Raw genomic sequence first — 17,426 nt, forward strand, 5'->3', positions numbered from 1 at the left:
GGGGGTGGGGTGGGGGGGAGCAAAATATGCTGAACATTTGTAGGCTTAAGTATGGCATGAGAAGCAACCTCATTCAGCATGAACAGCATGCATCTGTGCTGTGCATTTAATGGTTTATGTTTTAGGTAAAAAGCGTTCATTTTTAAGCATTCAAATTTGAAACCTTGTCTAGTTTTAGAGTTCTCTTTGCTGTGTAAACCCACAGCTATCAGTATAATTGACTAAATCAATCTTGTTTGAGTTAGTGTGCATAGCGGTCTGCAGATTCAGTTATGGGGTCGGGAATATATTTGCATGTGTATTACCCAATACAATATTGTATTAAATCGATAATGGAGCAACCTGACACCCCAATTCCTTTGATGTGTATAATTTGCTGTAGCTGGAGAGGATGCTGGAGAACACAGCGGTCCGAGCCCAGAAGCAACTCATCTTGCTCCATAAAGAAGATGGACCTCTGCCTTCCCGAACTGTGGAATGGCTCAATATGAGGAGCTGGTGTTCTGCTCACCTTCATCTCCACTGTCCCCGCAGGGTCTTTTCCAAAAGAAGCCTGCCAAAGCTGGTAAGAGATAGAGCAATTTACTATAGGAAACAGAAATAAGGGGCTCATACCATCCTTACGGATTCATGCTTGACTATTTGATATACTAAACGTTGAGTCAAGGTCACATCAATCAGTAGAAGTATCCTCATTGGCAGGATCCCTGTGCTTGAGAACATAATGCTAAAGCAGAAATGGTGTTTACTGGTAACTAAATCCTTGGTTAAGAAAGAGAAATATATCCACAGAAAATACAGTACTACTCTGAAATTCTCCCAGCTAATATAAAAGTATGGGAGATGTAGCTGATCGCTAGAACTGTTTACATACTTCATTAACCCTATTTTTGTGTGAAGTACAGCTATCCACTTTTTAATAGTAGGTTGTTAATGTAGGCTCTAACCTGCCTTTGGAATGATCGTCATCTTATTCTCTTCTACAGATAGAGATGTATGAACGTGTATTCCAGAAACCACCAGACCGCCACTCTGACTTCTCTCGCCTGGCTCGTGTTCTGACTGGAAATGCAATCGCTGTGGTCCTTGGGGGCGGAGGAGCCAGGTAGGTCCAAGGACCTTCTCTGGTGTCTACTGCCAGAGGTCCCAACCTACTGGTATGTACCCTGTGGCTTGTCGTGGACATGTGGATGAGTTACTGCAAGGTCCTAGAGCACCACTGTGACTGGGTTGTATCTGCACAGATTCTTCAGAATAGCAGGCATACTGTAAAATCAACACTGTTCTGTAAATAACATTTTGGAGAGACACCGAAGAGATGCTTTTGTTATGCAAACATAACTGTGTGGATTTCTGTTTGGATTTCTGCAGAAGGAACGCGAGTGTTTATAATGACTTGAGCCCTCTCGTAAGTTGGGCTTAATATCAGGAGATGACCAGGGCGATAAATGTGACTCTTCTTTCTTTTGTTTGCCTGCGCTGTGGATTTTTCCCACTGGATTCTTACACTAGAAAATGTCTCTCAATATTTCAAAGGCCCTCAAAGTATAGACAGCAAGAGGAATTATGGCCTATATCATAGAATCATAGAATTGCTTGGGTTGAAAGGGACCTTAAAGATCATCTAACTCCAATCCCCCTGCCATAGACAGGGATGCCACCCATTAGATCAGGTTGGCCAAGGCCCCATCCAGCCTGGCCTTGAACACCTACAGGGATTGGGCATCCACAGCTTCTCTGGGCAACTTGTTCCAGTGCCTCACCAAGCCTACAGTGAAGAATTTCTTCCTAATGTCTAATCTAAATTTATCCTCTTTTAGTTTAAGACCGTTCTCCCTTGTCCTATCATTATCTACCTGAGTAAAGAGTCCTTCTCCATCCTTTTTATATGACACCTGTAAGTATTGAAAGGCCGCAATGAGGTTTCCCTGGAGCCTTCTCTTCTCCAGGCTGAACATCCCCAGCTCTCTCCTCCTTTCTTCATAGAAGAGGTGCTCCTCTAATCATCTTTGTAGTCCTCCTCTGGACTCATTCTAACAGGTCCACATCTTTCTTGTGCTGGGGGCCCCAAACCTGGACACAGTGCCTGGACACAGGTGGGGCCTCATGAAGGCAGAGTAGGGGGGAGGCAATCACCTCCCTTGACCTGCTGGTCACGCCTCTTTTGATGCAGCCCAGGACACACAGATAATGGGAGAATGTACTCTTCTTTGTGATCACCTGAAACCCCAAGTACCGTTACACTTCTGACAGCCTTACTTTTCAAAAAAACTATGTTTTTGCAGGTGCAATGGCAAGATGTGTGCTGAATACTCCTATTAGAATTCCAACTGAATTCTAAGTGAGCTTTGGAAATAGATTATTACCGATGGTTTTCTTTGTAGTTCCTTTTTTACTTTGAGAGTTTTCTGTTGAGACAAACACAGAATTCAGTAGCCCTTTTTCTCAAGAGAACACCATCTTTGTTATCTTCATCACCATGTTCTTGAAGCCCTTCTATGAAACAGTGCTTTGAAATACCTCTCATTTATATTTATCTATTTATATATATAAATAAGCATGTAGATCATCTATTTAAATCCATGGAAATATTACATTTTTGTCTTTCACAGTATCACAGATTTCTAGGTTGGAAGAGACCTCAAGATCATCGAGTCCAACCTCCGACCTAACACTAAGTACTCCACTAAACCATATCGCTAAGCTCTACATCTAAACGTCTTTTAAAGACCTCCAGGGATGGTGACTCCACCACCTCCCTGGGCAGCCCATTCCAATGCTTAATAACCCTTTTGGTAAAGAAGTACTTCCTAACATCCAACCTAAAACTCCCCTGTCGCAACTTTCGCCCATTCCCCCTCGTCCTGTCACCAGGCACGTAGGAGAACAGACCAACCCCCACCTCTTTACAGCCTCCATTAAGGTAACTGTAGAGAGCGATAAGGTCGCCCCTGAGCCTCCTCTTCTCCAGGCTGAACAAGCCCAGCTCCCTCAGCCGCTCCTCGTAAGACTTGTTCTCCAGACCCCTCACCAGCTTGGTCGCCCTTCTCTGGACTCGCTCGAGCACGTCCATGTCCTTCCTGTAGCGAGGGGCCCAAAACTGAACACAGTACTCGAGGTGCGGCCTCACCAGAGCCGAGTACAGGGGCACAATCACTTCCCTAGACCTGCTGGCCACACTGCTTCTTATGCAGGCCAGGATGCTGTTGGCCATCTTGGCCACCTGAGCACACTGCTGGCTCATATTCAGCCGACTATCAACCAATACTCCCAGGTCCTTCTCGGCCAGGCAGCTTTCCAGCCACTCATCTCCCAGCCTGTAGCGCTGCTTGGGGTTGTTACGCCCCAGATGCAGGACCCGGCACTTGGCCTTGTTGAACTTCATACAGTTGACCTCAGCCCATCGCTCCAGCCTATCCAGATTGGGCCAGTGCATCCTTTGAGGGGAGTATTCACTACAGCAAAGGTTAGAACTCATTTGTGACAGCTTGTTCTGATTAGTCACTTGATGCTGAGAGAGCCCGCGCTTTGGCTGCTTCTCTGAGTGTCTGTAAAGATGCCTTTATCGTGCTTGCTTTCTGGTTCCTCACCTAAGATGATTGCAGTGTTTCATTTCTGAGATAAGTATTATCCTGTGGAGACACAAAGTAAAGCAGAGGAAGGGAGCTTGTACTTAATCTGGGTATCTCAGGAGATTTCTGATCAACTGATGTAAAGCACTCGGTTCCTTGGTTTTGTGTTTTGTTTTGTTACAAGCTATCTGATATCTCTCTTTACTGAAGCCTGTGTCATGCTAAAATATGTACACTTCTGTATTTCTGGCAGCACATTTTGCTCATTCCCTTCCTTTCTTCCTTCTGTAAACACTGCTGTAATTTTCACCAAACTATTTATTTATTTTTGTTCTACTACTTAATTGCAAGCTACCACCTGCTGGTTTTCAAGAGCAGAGGTAAGAAAGGGCAGGATTATTAGAGCCTGTTTGTTGGTCCTGTGCATCCTCCTCCACAAATCTGAACCACTGCACAGCTACTGTGTTGTGTATAGGTTTTCTGGATGCTCACCACCCATTTGGCAATGTGACCGTGTCTCATTAGCCATTAATTTGCCCACCTCTGCATTTGTGCAATATGGAAGACTTTAAGAGGATTAAATGGCAGAACAGTGTGTAAATATGATACTTCCTTCTTTCTCTGAAACTCTGTTTGTATCATGGTCCCAAATGCTTTTTCCAGAACGTGGATGGTGGGAGCATTGTGTTTTCAACAGAAAGGTACCTGTGTGCTATTTCTGTAGCTGAATTGTTGTCCAAATTGTGGTTGGATGAAAGATGAGGATTTTTAAAAATTGTTTCCAAAGTGAGAGTATAGTTAATATCCTGGGGAAAGGACAAGGCTATTCTGAGCTCTGTAAAAATCTGTAGCTTTGCAGGTCGAAGTAGGTTCTTAGGTCCCTATCTCTAGTAACAAGGAGACTTTGAGAGACTGTATACTATGATCATCCTGCAATTAAAGCCTATTCTGGATTAAAAACGTCATGATGAGTGGTCACACAGGCTATTGATAGTCTAGCCTTTGGATAATACCCTATGTGAAGTAACCTCTTATCTTGTTCTAGAAGCATGAATCATACTGGTCTCAAAAAAGAGGGAACTGAGAGTTACAGGGTGCTGGCTGATGGTTATTTCTGTTAAAGGTATTGTGTTCTGTGACTAGTAATATCAATTATTTAGTTGTTATTTCTGGCATGTTTGTCTGGCTTCACTGTGATAGTTCAGGAGGTTTTACTGGAGCAGCTTCCTAGTAATTATCTTTGTGGTTTGTCATGACAGAAGGCGCATAGGAACTAAGGGTTTTCTTTCTCCTGTAAGTTTAAAAATACAACAAATCAAAGTGATACAGTTCTGAAATTATAGTATTTTTGCTTTAGTCAAGTGCTAACTTAATTTGAGTTAGAAACATCGAGGAGTTTGAAGGAAGGAATGGGGATTTGACTTTAGAAAAATAATACCTTTGAAACGTAGTTGCAAGAATAGTGACACATCAAACCCTGCAATAGAGGCACGAACCACCCATAAATCATTCTCATGAGCTTTAGCCATCCCACGTACAGCCCACCCTTTCTTGGGTTTTCTATAGTTGTCTCAGCAAAGCCCTTTCAAAACTAAAATTTACGGGGAGTAAATAATTAATAAAGAAGTATCTGGGAATCCCTAGGGCTTTGGAAAAAAAAACTTGGTCGTGATGTTTCAGAAGACTGACTGAAACAAAATTGTGATGACAAGCTTTGTTGTTGATTATAATGGTATTATTCTAGGAGAGAATTTGCTCCAATTCCACATGGGCATATTAGGAAAATACAAGGCATTAGATGTATTTGTTTGGGGATTTTGATAAGAAGCTGTATTTCTAGTAACACACATGATATATCTTATGCACATCGTGTATTTATGTTTATTGAGAGGGAAAGAGCTAAAAGAAGTTAGCTGCCTTTTTTGGATGTGCTGTCTGAAGTAAGGCATAGTAATCAGCTGTGTGTTCGTGCCAGGCAGGCACATGGTACTGGTGACCTTTACCAACCGTGACTCGTGGAGTCTGCACGTCCTGCTGCTGGCTGCGGCTCTGCAGCACTCTGCGCCTCTCCGCTGTGCCTCTCCATTCTCTCCTCTGCCCTTTCAGGCAGAGCATTTCAGCCTCCCCTGAGGAACTGCTGCTGAAGCATATTTGTAGGTATTTCATCAGGACATCTTTTCTTTTCTCCTCTTCCCATTTAGTTTTCTTCTCAGACCTATCATTTTGCTTCAGCTCTTGGTATGTCAAGTATTTTTTTCCCCACTGCTTGTTCTTGCTGCCTCTAAGGCTTTGACTCATTCATGTCTTTTCATTTGAGGTACTTGGCCTGTTTAATCAACTTTTTCTTTCTTTCTGCCTTGTCTTCTTTATTTTCAGGGCTGGCCTTCTGGAAGGGTAGGATAAAAGTAGCAGTTTAGGAGAAACACATTATGCCTTTCTTGTCATGGACTTGTTTGTGTCTGATGAACCTACTTGTTGCCTTGTCTGTCTGGGTCCCTGAAGTCTGCACTGGGAGCAGGGTGCTCAGACCCCAAGGTTTCAGAGAAGTCCAGATGTGCTGGTACATCTACCACCTGGTAATTTATTGGCTGCTGCTTTGAGTCTGGGAACCCTGAGCTGTGCTGAGCCTGGCTTTAAGCCTGGCTTTGTCTTCTGATTCAGTGGCTTTACTCAGTGATAAAAGACTGGAAGAGCACCTGAGAGGCAGATCCCATAATCATTCTGCTCTTGAGAGATCATGGTTGCCTTTCACTCCCTCGCTGCTTGACTCCAAGATCCCTGACTCTAAAAAGAATAAAATAAGGAGGCTTTGCTGTCTGTGCATTCACTACCTTTGGCAGCAACTCCAGTTCAGTCAGAACTGCAAGTTCTTTAGCAACTGAGATCTGTTCTGGACTGTCATGTTTTGCTCCAATAACCCACAAAAGTAGACAGAAGCATTTCCATTCCCTGAAAATAAGGAAGGCCAAACAGAAAATGTCTAAGCTTAGTGGGTCTTGTTGGGCGTAATAAAAGTGAAGGCTCCCAGGTGAGGACCCAGGTTTGCACCCCGTGGGGCAGAGCGGGCTGGCCAGTAGTGCAGTGGTGGAGCTGCCAGGCTATCCCCCAGCCATCGGGGTGAGATGATGTGTCTGTGTATGTGGTGGAGCTGGAATTTGAGTCGGAAGTGATGTTCCAGGAGCAAAGTCCAGCCCTCAGGGTGGACGGTTTGCTCACAAGACACAGACAACCCCCTTTCCATCCAATAACTTCATTTCCTGTGGTGCAGGTGATGGCAGCATTGTGGTTATGAAACCCTGATGTTCAATTTCAGACAATAAGGGAGTCTTCAGGGGAGACCGCTTGAAATTTTATGGTGCAGGTGCTTTGGATTCAGTTCCAGCGGTTAAGGAAGATTAATAATTCTTATTCCTCAGCTAACACAGTTAACTAATGATAGGAGGCTCTTTACTCGTATCAGTGGAAGGAGCGCGTGTGTGTGGAAATTGTCTTAAAACCACCACTGCAGAGGTGCAGTACTTGAAATGGAGATGTGAGCTCAAGAGATAGATTACTGTGCCTCAAATACAAGATAGGAACTGGAAGCCTGAAGAGAGTTGCCTTTTTAAAACTGTTAAGCTTGACCACAAGCACCCAGATGATGTGCTGTTAAAAGAATGTGTGTCTGGGGAGTGATGGGGGGCAGAGGGAAGGAATTTGCTGCCTGAATTCAGTAGCTGCTGCCAGAGGCAGCACTGAAAATACAGTTTTAAAGAGCGTAGAGCAGTGTTTTTTTTTCCCCATGGGCTCCTAAACATAGTCAATATAATGGTTACAGAAGGGATGAAAGAAAATCACATGAGCATTTCCTGGATTCTTGATGTTCCTCGTGTACATCAGAACACAGTAAATGCTTTTCTATTCGTTTTCTGGGTTCAAAACTTTACACAGACTGAGCCTAATGTGGGGCACCACATTAGGTATAAGGGATGGTGATCTGAGAAACCCAAACGTGCTGATATTCCTGCTTCCTTCTGCTGCAGAGTACAAGTCCTGTTCATCTTAATTTGCTTAAGAATGTCTTCTCTATGCTTCTATTCCTACCTAGGTCCACTCACCCTCTTTTTTTTTTTTTCCTGACTGTGTCTCTGTTAGTCTGTAAGTCTCTGTTTTCCCTTTCTGACATGTCCAAGCCCTGAGATTAACCAGTTTCTTTGCGTCCTTTCATCCAATGTCATTTTGTGCTTGTTTGCTCTACATCTGCCCTTTTTTCCTTTCCCGGTCTTTGATTTCAAATCCTGTCTCAGAAGAGCTATTGCACACAAAAAAAAGAAAAGAGGTTTGCCAACTGTTCCTGCCATGCTAGCACATATCCTTATTTTTCAACTTAACAGAAATGAGCTCAGCTTTGGAATAATTCTCCTTGGTTCATGCAGTGTGCTTCAGGACCGCACTGCATTTTGCAAATAGACTATAGGTAACACTGCTTAAAGTTGCTCTCAGTGGTTTGTAATGGGGCACAGATATCCCCTTCATCTGTTATCTGTCTCCCAATGCTTAAAATTTACGGTAAGCAGAGGGCTGACAGCTTGAAAAATGTGTAAAAATTATATCACGATTCTTGAAAATATTCAAAAATATATCCTAATAAAAAACAATAGATTTGATGTAAATTCCTGATAAAATCATTTGTTCTTTATTTTGACCTTGTTGAGAATGGTTCCAGAAAGCACCGACAGCCTCTCTGTTTCTCATGGCATCATGAATTACTGCAGCTACTGAGGGCTCAGTCACTGAAGCAAGGGAGGGGCAGTCAGGATTTCACTTTGTGCTTTGTTTCAGCTCCTTTAGCTCCATTGGGCAAATGACTTAAACACTTGTGGTGTTCTGTAAAATGAGGCTGTTACCAGCTCAGCTTTGGCATCTGTGCGGGTCAACCTTTATAAAATGCTCTGAAGCACTTACATACTAAAGAAGCATAAGCCATTACCACTATGAAATTTGGGGGGTTTTAGGAGGGTTTTGTTCCCATTAAATGGACTTGGATTTATGCTCCTATCTCAGCGAGCTGAATGTGACTGGGGAATTTGCTTGGAACTTGATATCTAGCCCCATTACTGTGATTAAGTTAACTCTTTATTCCAGTGGGCAGTGGTTTAGGAGTAACCAGGCTGTTGGTAATCCTCTCTGTCTTGTCTGGCTACAACACCAAGATACACTCAACGTGTCTGCGAGGGCTGCTGAGATTTGGGAGCACCCTCACCTGTCTTGGGCAGTAAAGAGACCTGCAGTCCCGAGGTAATTCTGGGCAGAGCCCGCTCAGGTGCCCATCCCTGCAGGGTGCTTGCAGAGGTGCTGTAGCAGGGATGCTCTGAAGTAAGGAGAGAGGTTCCTTGAACCACCGCCTCTGAAACTGCGTTTGTAGGATGTGCCAGGTCCAAATCAGCTTGTGTGTGTTTGTTTTGGTTTCCTGGTGTCCTGGAAAGGTTAATTGCTGGGCATGGTGTGATGGTGCAGAGCTAGTGTGGATCCAGCACTGCTCTCAAGTCAGTCAGCCAGCCTGGTGGCACGACAGCCGTGCTGGGCTCTGGGCAAGTTTGGCTGAGATCTGTCTCCAGCGTGGTCTCAGCAGTCCTGTACAGAGCCCCACTGGCACGGGCTGGGTGCTTCCACGCTCAATTCTCACAGTGTTTCCTAATTCCTATGTAGGCAAGATAAAAGTGAGGGGCTTTTTTGCAATTAATGTTTTTACTTTTCCTTTCCCCTTGAGGCAGTCAGGCAGTATCTGTGAAATCCATGTTTCATTTCAGATTGCTTGCTGGAGATACTGAGATAGCGTGCAGGGAATCAGCTTTTTTTTTTTTTTTTATCGCAAGCCTTGAAGAATATACACCACTAGAAGGATCCCATTCCTCATCCTGGTGCTGCTGCTAATCGAAATTGGATTTTTCAAGTTTCTTTCATATTTCTTCTTTCCCTTTTTTTAAAGCAAAGAATAAAACTTATGGTCCAGCATTAGCAGTCTGTTAGTGGCCAGTAACTGTTTATGAAGCAAGATTTTTACAGTATAGAAGTGTCAAAATGTTATGAAAAAGGCTGACTCTGCTTCGTGTCATGAAAAGAGCTGAATGCCTGAAATATCCTTCCACCAGTTCCCTTTCTTCCAAGTAATCCCTTTGTATACCAAGCCAAATCTCAGCCTTCTGACATTTACAAGGGCAGGAAGTTAGCAGCTCCGAGGTTAATCCTTGTGCCCTTTGCATTTGTCAGCCTGCAGCTCTTGCCCTCCTTCAGACACACTTAGCTTACTGCTGTGGTGGATGTGTTTCTGTGGAAGGGAAGCTATCTGATGACCTGTAATATGCTTGCGTGTCTAGGTATATATCTGTATCTCAGCACGCAGTGGAGTTGTAATTTTTCTTTACCATATCCCTCTTTTTAAGCTCAGATAAATGTATGAGGGCTTCAGAGCTTGCGATTACTCATAAAGGTTTTTGGAGAAATGGCCTGGTGCCCTGTATGTTTGTGCATTTGTAACATGTAGGGCATCCATTGCCATGGACAAATAAACTGGACCCCAAAATGAAAACTGAATTCCAGTGTCAGCCATGCAATTAGGCTCCTGGAGTCCCAGCATCTTTCAAACAGTGGGTTTGATTTCAGGGGGATAGCCAGGAGCCAAAATAGCAGTGAAGAATCTAAACTCTTTATCCTTAAAGATAAAATTTTATCTTGGTCTAGGTTTTACTTCTGGTGCTATTTCATAAGTCTGAAGGAGAATGATATGGAGTAGAGGATCTTTCTCGGAAGCGAAGATGATAACTTACGTTTGGACACCTAATTTGAGTCTGACCCAGATCAGCCCATACTTTTTGAACAAACAAAACCCAAGTCCTAAAAATAAAGTGGTGGGATCTGAGTATTTGCCTTTGCTAAGGAAAACCTCTTGAGACGTGGTTGTGAACTTGTACTGAAGGCTTCAGACTTTGTGTGCAGATGGTCGGTAACACGCCGCAGCATAACTGCTCCTAAGAGGCTTTGCTTTGATTTCTTTGGGGATGTGGCACCTTGTGTATTGCCGAGTGCTCGGCCATGTGGTTTGTGCATCAGTTACAAATTCTGTCTTAAAGTGCAGTTGGGGCACTTACACACGGGCAGAGCCGCGTGGCTGTGATCAGACTTGAATGCTAATTGCTCGGTGAGTTGTGCAATGTTTGGGTCATCACGTGCACATGAAAGCTGTGTTCATGTGGCTTGGCACCCACGTAATGCTCTTCCCATCTGAAGCACCTATGTAATTGCTCGTTTGCTCCCACTTGCCATGAAGGTTAAAGATTGTAGTGGCTTCTATTAAATCCTCCAAGCTGCAGAAACTGGGGAGCCATCTACTTCAAGGTTATGACTGGGGGGAAAAAAAAAAAAAGGGTAAATAATTGCCGGTGGTTTATTTGGACCGTCCTGTCCTGACCTCCAGTCTTCAACCCACCAAGCTCATTAATTCCTAGCAGTACTTTGATATACAGACGAAATTAAACAAGCAGACGGAGGTGTGGTTTTTTCTCTCGTTACTGGTTTTGTATTTGTGTCATCTGAAACAACCATGTGCCGTGTCACAAAGCTGCAAGTGGAAGAAATCCCCTTTAAGAGAGCTGTTCCCATGTAGCAGCCTTAGCAGTCTGTTGCCAGTCGATGGGCTTTCAGGAGAATAAAGCCCTTGGATTGCTGTGATTTTAGGAATCTGTGTCTAACCTTATCTGGGCAACAAGCTTTTCCCATTAAGAAAGGACACTGGAGTTGTGAGTAAAACCACTCTTAAAAGCACAGCAGTTTAAAGAATTTGTCTGTGTCTGGTGCTGTGCTTCCAAATGCTCAGTACAAGGGGTCGGGCAGCTCTTGTGGCTGGTTTGTCCCGGCCTCTCCCCTCCCTCCCCTGCGGTGCTCTGCCGCTGCCTCTCGGGTCCGTGGATCTTTCCCTGCCGTGCTGCAGCACCCAGACACGTGCTCACAGAAGTTGCTTTGAAATATAAATAACTGTAAGTGGTGGGGGCCAGAGCAAGGAGATGTTTGTTTCCCAAAGGAATGATTTTTCTTTGTATGTAATTGTATTGTTTCTTGGCTCAGAATAAGAGATGGAATTTCATTTCCCGAAGCAGGGAGTCATTTGGGACGTGCGGTTTTTTCCACGCAGCATCGCCTCGCCTCTCCCTCTCCTCTCGCCTCCTGCACCCACCTACCAGAACGTGTGACCAGCAGGTGTGATCAGAAAATGCTAACACACTTATATGATTTAATTCTGTTCTGGCTTTCTTTTTTTCCCTCTCCTCCAGTCCTGTGGCTTAGTCACACTTTCACATCCCAGGGCTAAGTAACCTGACAGCCCCTCTGGAAGGTCTGAGCAACTTCTGCTCGTTTCCTTGTGTGTCGGACACAAATCTGTTTAAAGTTTGCTCTGAAGTTGTTATACAGAGTACAAACAAGGTCGGGAGTAAAAGGAAACATTGTTTGAGTTTTCTCACGAGAAGGTCGTTTCACTGGGGTGCTGATAAACAGGAGGTGCTTTTCCTGACAACCATGCGTGCTTAGTGCTGAGTGTGCAGGAGCATTAAGATTAATTTGCAATCCTTATAATATGGCAAAGGGAAAATGGTTCCTTATCTCAGAATTAAGTAGACAGTGGGAATCTGAGAGCAAAGCTAAATGGGAGGATGAAACAAGGCTGTTGCTAATGGCAGGGAAGATGGGAGGAATTGAGGTCTCTGGATCAATACACATGTAACTGGGGATGGTTTTAAAATCATGAAAGCTTCCTTCAAGGCAGCTGCTGGGAAGGATCGTGGTGGTAGGCGGATGTTGGGATGAGAACCAGATAATGACGGATTATTCTCTCTCTTTAGCTTAGAAATGGGGCTTAATTCTTAAACATTGTCCTGAACAGAAACTTCCTCATAAATGTGCAAGTAGTACTGCAGGAAGAGAAATGCAGCACTCTGGTTTCTGTCACCTCTTTAAGCTGAAAGCTCCATCACTGTAATTCTGGCAAATTTATGATGCTGGGAAGCCCTATGGTCAGGAAACCTAGGAAATAACATTATTGGAAAGGTACAAGTATGATTAGATTTCAAAGCCTTCTTCGTATGTGGTTTTGCAGCTGCAGAAGACTGGAGGTGCCAAATTAGGGATAATTCTGCTCCCGTGCAGCATGTGGAAGACATGCTTGATTTCTCAGTCTGCGACTGTGCCATTTAACACAGTGATCAACAAAAAAACATTTGTTTCATGCAAAGAGCAAGCTTCTCTATCTTAAACATTCATCTGTGCTCTAACAACTGCTCATAAAACAGTTTGAGTTAAGGCTGTTACAGTAAGAACAAACTGTTCTTATATTTATATCTTTGCTTCTTCAGGAGTTTTAAGGTTATGAGAGAGACTTAATTCAGGTTTGTTAGGTTATAGCGCAGCTTAGTATAGTCCCTTTGGCAATTTCCCTGGTTTTCTACCTACTTTGCTACTTAATTACACCAGGAAGTTGATGCAGCAAGCTGTGTATCCCACGTCAGAGGATCTGTGGTTAGAGACTTGGTACAGCTCTGCAGCAGCAGTGACCTTAATTCTGCTTTTTCACCAGAAGAAATAGCATCTCTTCAGTGCACTCAGAGATGTCTCCTTCATCCCAATGAGTCTATTAGGAGAAGAGAGAGGTGCTGTGGAGGCTGGGGACCTGAGCTGTGCTTTCCTCTTTCTTTAACTGCAGTGGGCAGCAGTAGGGGCAGCATGATCAGTCTGCAGCCTTGCAACTCTAGTAGTCATGGTCAGAAAACAGCGTCCCTGCTGTGTGCTCACAGGATCGTGTTTATTCTTCCTGACACTGATGGGCAACAGCCTTTTGATACATTAAATGTGGTTTGTGGGGAAAATATTGGTGTACCGTCTCTGGTTTGTATTAATTGCATTTTCTTCAGCCCCCTGACCTGAGCATGGAGGACAGCATGTATTCCTACTGACAGCTTAATCTGAAATGTCCTGCTACATTTGCTCGCTTTTTCCAGTGGGTCGTATCTAATCTGAGCTCTGGCAGGCACGTGTGGAGCAGACAGATGCACTTCTCTCAGAAGAATTTTTCTTCTATCAGCTGAGCTCTGGCCTCCGTATATTAGAGTTGCATGCCAGTAACATTTCCCCAGGGGATGAAAGCATGGGCTTGTTTCAGGAGCAGGAATTTTCCTGCCAGACCTGCCAGAAAGACTCTGCTGTCTGACTGCTGAGCTATCTTGTTTGAGGAAGCACGTCTTCAACCCCACAACTCTTCTCCCTGCTTTGTGGTCATTTATTTGTAATTATTGGTAGAAAAGAAGAAATGGTGCTTGGAATTTAGGAAGTATGTCACTGTTTTTGAAGGCTTTGCAAGCATGAGTTTGGTAAGTCGTACAGTAAGCAGCACTGGAGGAGAGCTGCTGCAGAAAGTAGTCCATAACTTGCACTGCTCAGATCAGGTTGTGAGGCAGTACCAGGGGGTGAAAGCAGAACGTAGGTCTTATTTCCAGGGTCTTATTTCCAGTTCCTCCTTGAACTGGTTGGTGCCATTGCCACTCTCTACAAAGGGCACTGATTAACCAGGCCTGTCCTAAGGGGTGATATATGATGGAAGAGTTTTTGTTAATATATAGACTCTGTACTTCTCCAGAGCACTGGGCAGATCTTTGGGTTCTGGTATAAATTATTTGAAAGTAATCGTCTATGTCGCTTGTCCTTGGTGCCAGGAGTCCTTGGCACCAAGGACTTGGGGACGGGCATTAATCCTGGCAGGGGAAATGCTCCATGGAGCTGCACTGGCAGGCAGCTTCAGGCAAAGAACAGCTGCGTTTGCAGCTCCAGCAGCGTAACGTGCATCCCCTACCCGGGACGGTCCTTTCCCCTTTCTAGATGGACTCCGCTGTTCCTCCTTACCTTTGGAGTAAGTGACGTTCAGCTCCGGTGGCAGAGATTTCCCAGTCCCTTCCTCCGTTCCACATGAGCGCTCTGGCATTGCTGCACACGTGCAGTACTGCCACAAGCAATCTTGCTTTGTCCTGTGCATGCCAAACACTTGTATTATCACGTTGCCCTAAACTGGGGCAGATCCCATGTGAAATTATTCCTGGTGTTTCAAGAAGCACGCGATCCCTGTTTTTCCTGCCCAAGTGCCCAGACTGTTAGCGGGGACCTACCCCCTGGCTTGAATTTATTTTTATTTTTTCTCCAGCTGTAGTATGAGGGCTGCCCCCGCTGGCTGTGCGTGAGGCACCGGTGAGCTGTCAGCGGGATGCACGCTGCCTGGCAAAGTGCCGGCCCCGGCACACAGCTTCCTTTGGCAGCACGCCCGTGTTTGCACATGCTGTGAGCCGAGAAGAAGTGGCCAAGAACGAACCAACGGCGACAAGTTGTTGAAAAGTTTTGTGTAGCATTGTTGCTGTGGGGTAGTGGTGGCCTAAAGGCGTTAAGAGGGGTAAAAACATTTAGGAAGTCGTCTTTCAGGAGGCCATTGGCACGTGGAGAAATGGAGGGGGTTTGGGCATCCTTACTTTTCCAGGGGATTTTGGTTTGCACAAATAGGTTTGGTCGTGAAGCTGTTGAGGATGCTGGAATTGGAGGAATTGACTTTGTAGTCTTGTGTAAATGAAGCATGACTTAGTCTGGCAGTCGATAGGAGATCTCTTTCAGAGCAAGAGAAGTACCTTCATTCCTGTCTTACAGGTCAGCACCTTGAAATCAGTGTGTCTTTTGGAGATACGTAACTGTTACGCGTTTAGCTGGGAGATGCACGTATTGCCAAGGCACAGAGGTGATGCTTTGCCGTTAGAAGCAGTAAGATTTTGTTATTCATTCAAGGACATCATACAGTGAAGTAAAACAAATCCAGAGTGATCACATCAAACCCCTCCTACTTTATGGATGCACGAACCTGTGAATGAAGAAATCCCATTGTGGAAAAGATTAAAGGGAGAGAATCCCGTCTGAAGCTAGTCCTGGCCAGTTTAGACTTGCCCTCCAAGAAGGAAATACTTTATAGTAATTAACGTTAATTACTTGATGTTGTAATGATCCACATGATGTAGGCTTTCTCTGGAAAGCAGGTCCAATAGCGTAAGGTCTGTTCCTTAGCGAAGTATCAGCTAGTTATAACACAGGGACAAGGCAGCAGTAAGTACCAGGCACGAGAAGCAGATTGCAAAAATAGCGGCAATCTACAAACCTATTAACAATGGGCTTCTCTGGCACAGATGGGAAAAATACAGTTCTTTTAACTTAGGGCGTCTTATGGGAAGAAGCGGTAGGAAAGTGGCGGAAGGAGAATTCAGAGACAAAAACTAAATGAGCCACTTTCTGCTCTTGGATTACACCAGTGCAGATCTGTCACTGAAGTCATTTACACCAGGATAATTGAGAACCTGTCTCAAAGCTTTTCAGCAGCTGGAGGGGATTTATTTGGATGGAAAGAATGCGTTTGGCATAGCTTGGCCAAATGACACCTACAGTGGACTTGGCAGCTGTTAACAAGTATTTATAGGATGTAAACAGCAAGGGGAAAAAGGATGGAAATAGAGCAAACCACGGGGGAGCGGAAAAATGGGATGAAAATGGGGAAAGGAAGTTATTACAGCTGTATGGCTTAAACTGCAGAAACATCCATCTGGGTGGGATGAACTAATTTGACATGCCTGATATTAATCGAACAAGGCGTTTGAAACTGGAGGCTATAACTCTGCACTGATAAGGTAGATCAGCCTCCACTGCTAATTTCTCTGCTTCTGTGCTGCCTTTACCGAGGGGACGGGGATTCCTCTCCCATTAGGGCGTCATCGCTTGTAAGGCCCACCGTGCCAGTTCAGATCAAATGTTCCACCTCTGCGCTCTTCTGTCTGATGGTCATAGCATGGGCTTGAGAAATGAGCGTAGGCAGCAATTAGCAGCTTCAGAGCTTCCTGAATGCGAGGTTGCACCTAGGTCCTTCGTGCTTAGTAGCCCCTGGCAGCCCGGGATCTCAGACTTGCCCAGCCACCCTTAAATCCATTTGTGATTTGACCTCTTTAGTATGCGCTTACAGGGGGTTCCCCAATTTGTCTTACGTACGTCTGCCTGCGCGTAGATTCTTTTTCTTTCATCAGACTTTCTGTGGAATGACCTGGGTGGCCCCGTGTCTCCTGGCAGTCGCAATCTTCCCCACTCAGAGATTCGAGCCTAGCTTCTTCTCGTGTGCAGTCCTTGCCGTACCCTGGGCACTTCCTCGTTCTGCAGCGTTCTCTTAGCGAGACGTTGGAGCTTGTTTGCCTTTTTCAGAATGCCGACCTATTCTGGATTGATGTCCTTATGTTTTCTGTTTTACTCTGGTTTCTTCTGTTTGCTTTTTGACTTTCCCCTGAAAACTGAGTTAATATTTTTCAGTGACCATCAGAGCAGTTCCGAATGTGGTGTGAACTCAGCTAGTTAGGAGCTCGTTGCTGTATGGGCATTGCTACTTTTGTATTTTTTCCTTGTCCCGTCAGCCCTGAGGTTCATGTGTTTTATCACTCAACTCCGTCATTGCTCTGAGATTCTTCTGCACCTCTTGAAGTTGAGGAAGTTTTTAGTTTTACTGTCCTGAAGGAATTTATATTATCCTCAAATGTTGCCTCCTCATCTGCCCCTTTCTGGGTCTGTGTGCTGAACAAAATTCCTTCTTTCTGATGACTGCTTGTCTTCTCTTGCTCTGTTTTCCATCTTGAAGTTAATAATTAATCTGTGCAGTGCCCCATCCCATGATCCCAGGCTGGCTGTTTCTTGAAGAATCACTGGAAAAGAATCTTACTGAAAGGTCTCTGAAATCCAGTCATCCTTGGCTGCTTGAGAGCAGCTCTGGTA

General features: G+C 44.6%; 1 protein-coding gene across 1 annotated transcript in view; it reads left to right on the forward strand.

Moving 5' to 3' along the window:
* The window catches only part of PNPLA7 (patatin like domain 7, lysophospholipase), a 130,114-nt gene that overhangs the window by 76,760 nt on the left and 35,928 nt on the right, over window positions 1-17,426 (forward strand). The window contains exons 24-25 of the mRNA XM_083807288.1: window positions 383-565; window positions 987-1,105. Of these exons, the coding sequence (XP_083663414.1) occupies window positions 383-565; window positions 987-1,105 (302 nt within the window). The remainder of the gene's footprint in view (window positions 1-382; window positions 566-986; window positions 1,106-17,426) is intronic.

This window comes from Anser anser (genome assembly GCF_964211835.1).
Source record: "Anser anser genome assembly, chromosome: 21".
NCBI lineage: Eukaryota > Metazoa > Chordata > Aves > Anseriformes > Anatidae > Anser > Anser anser.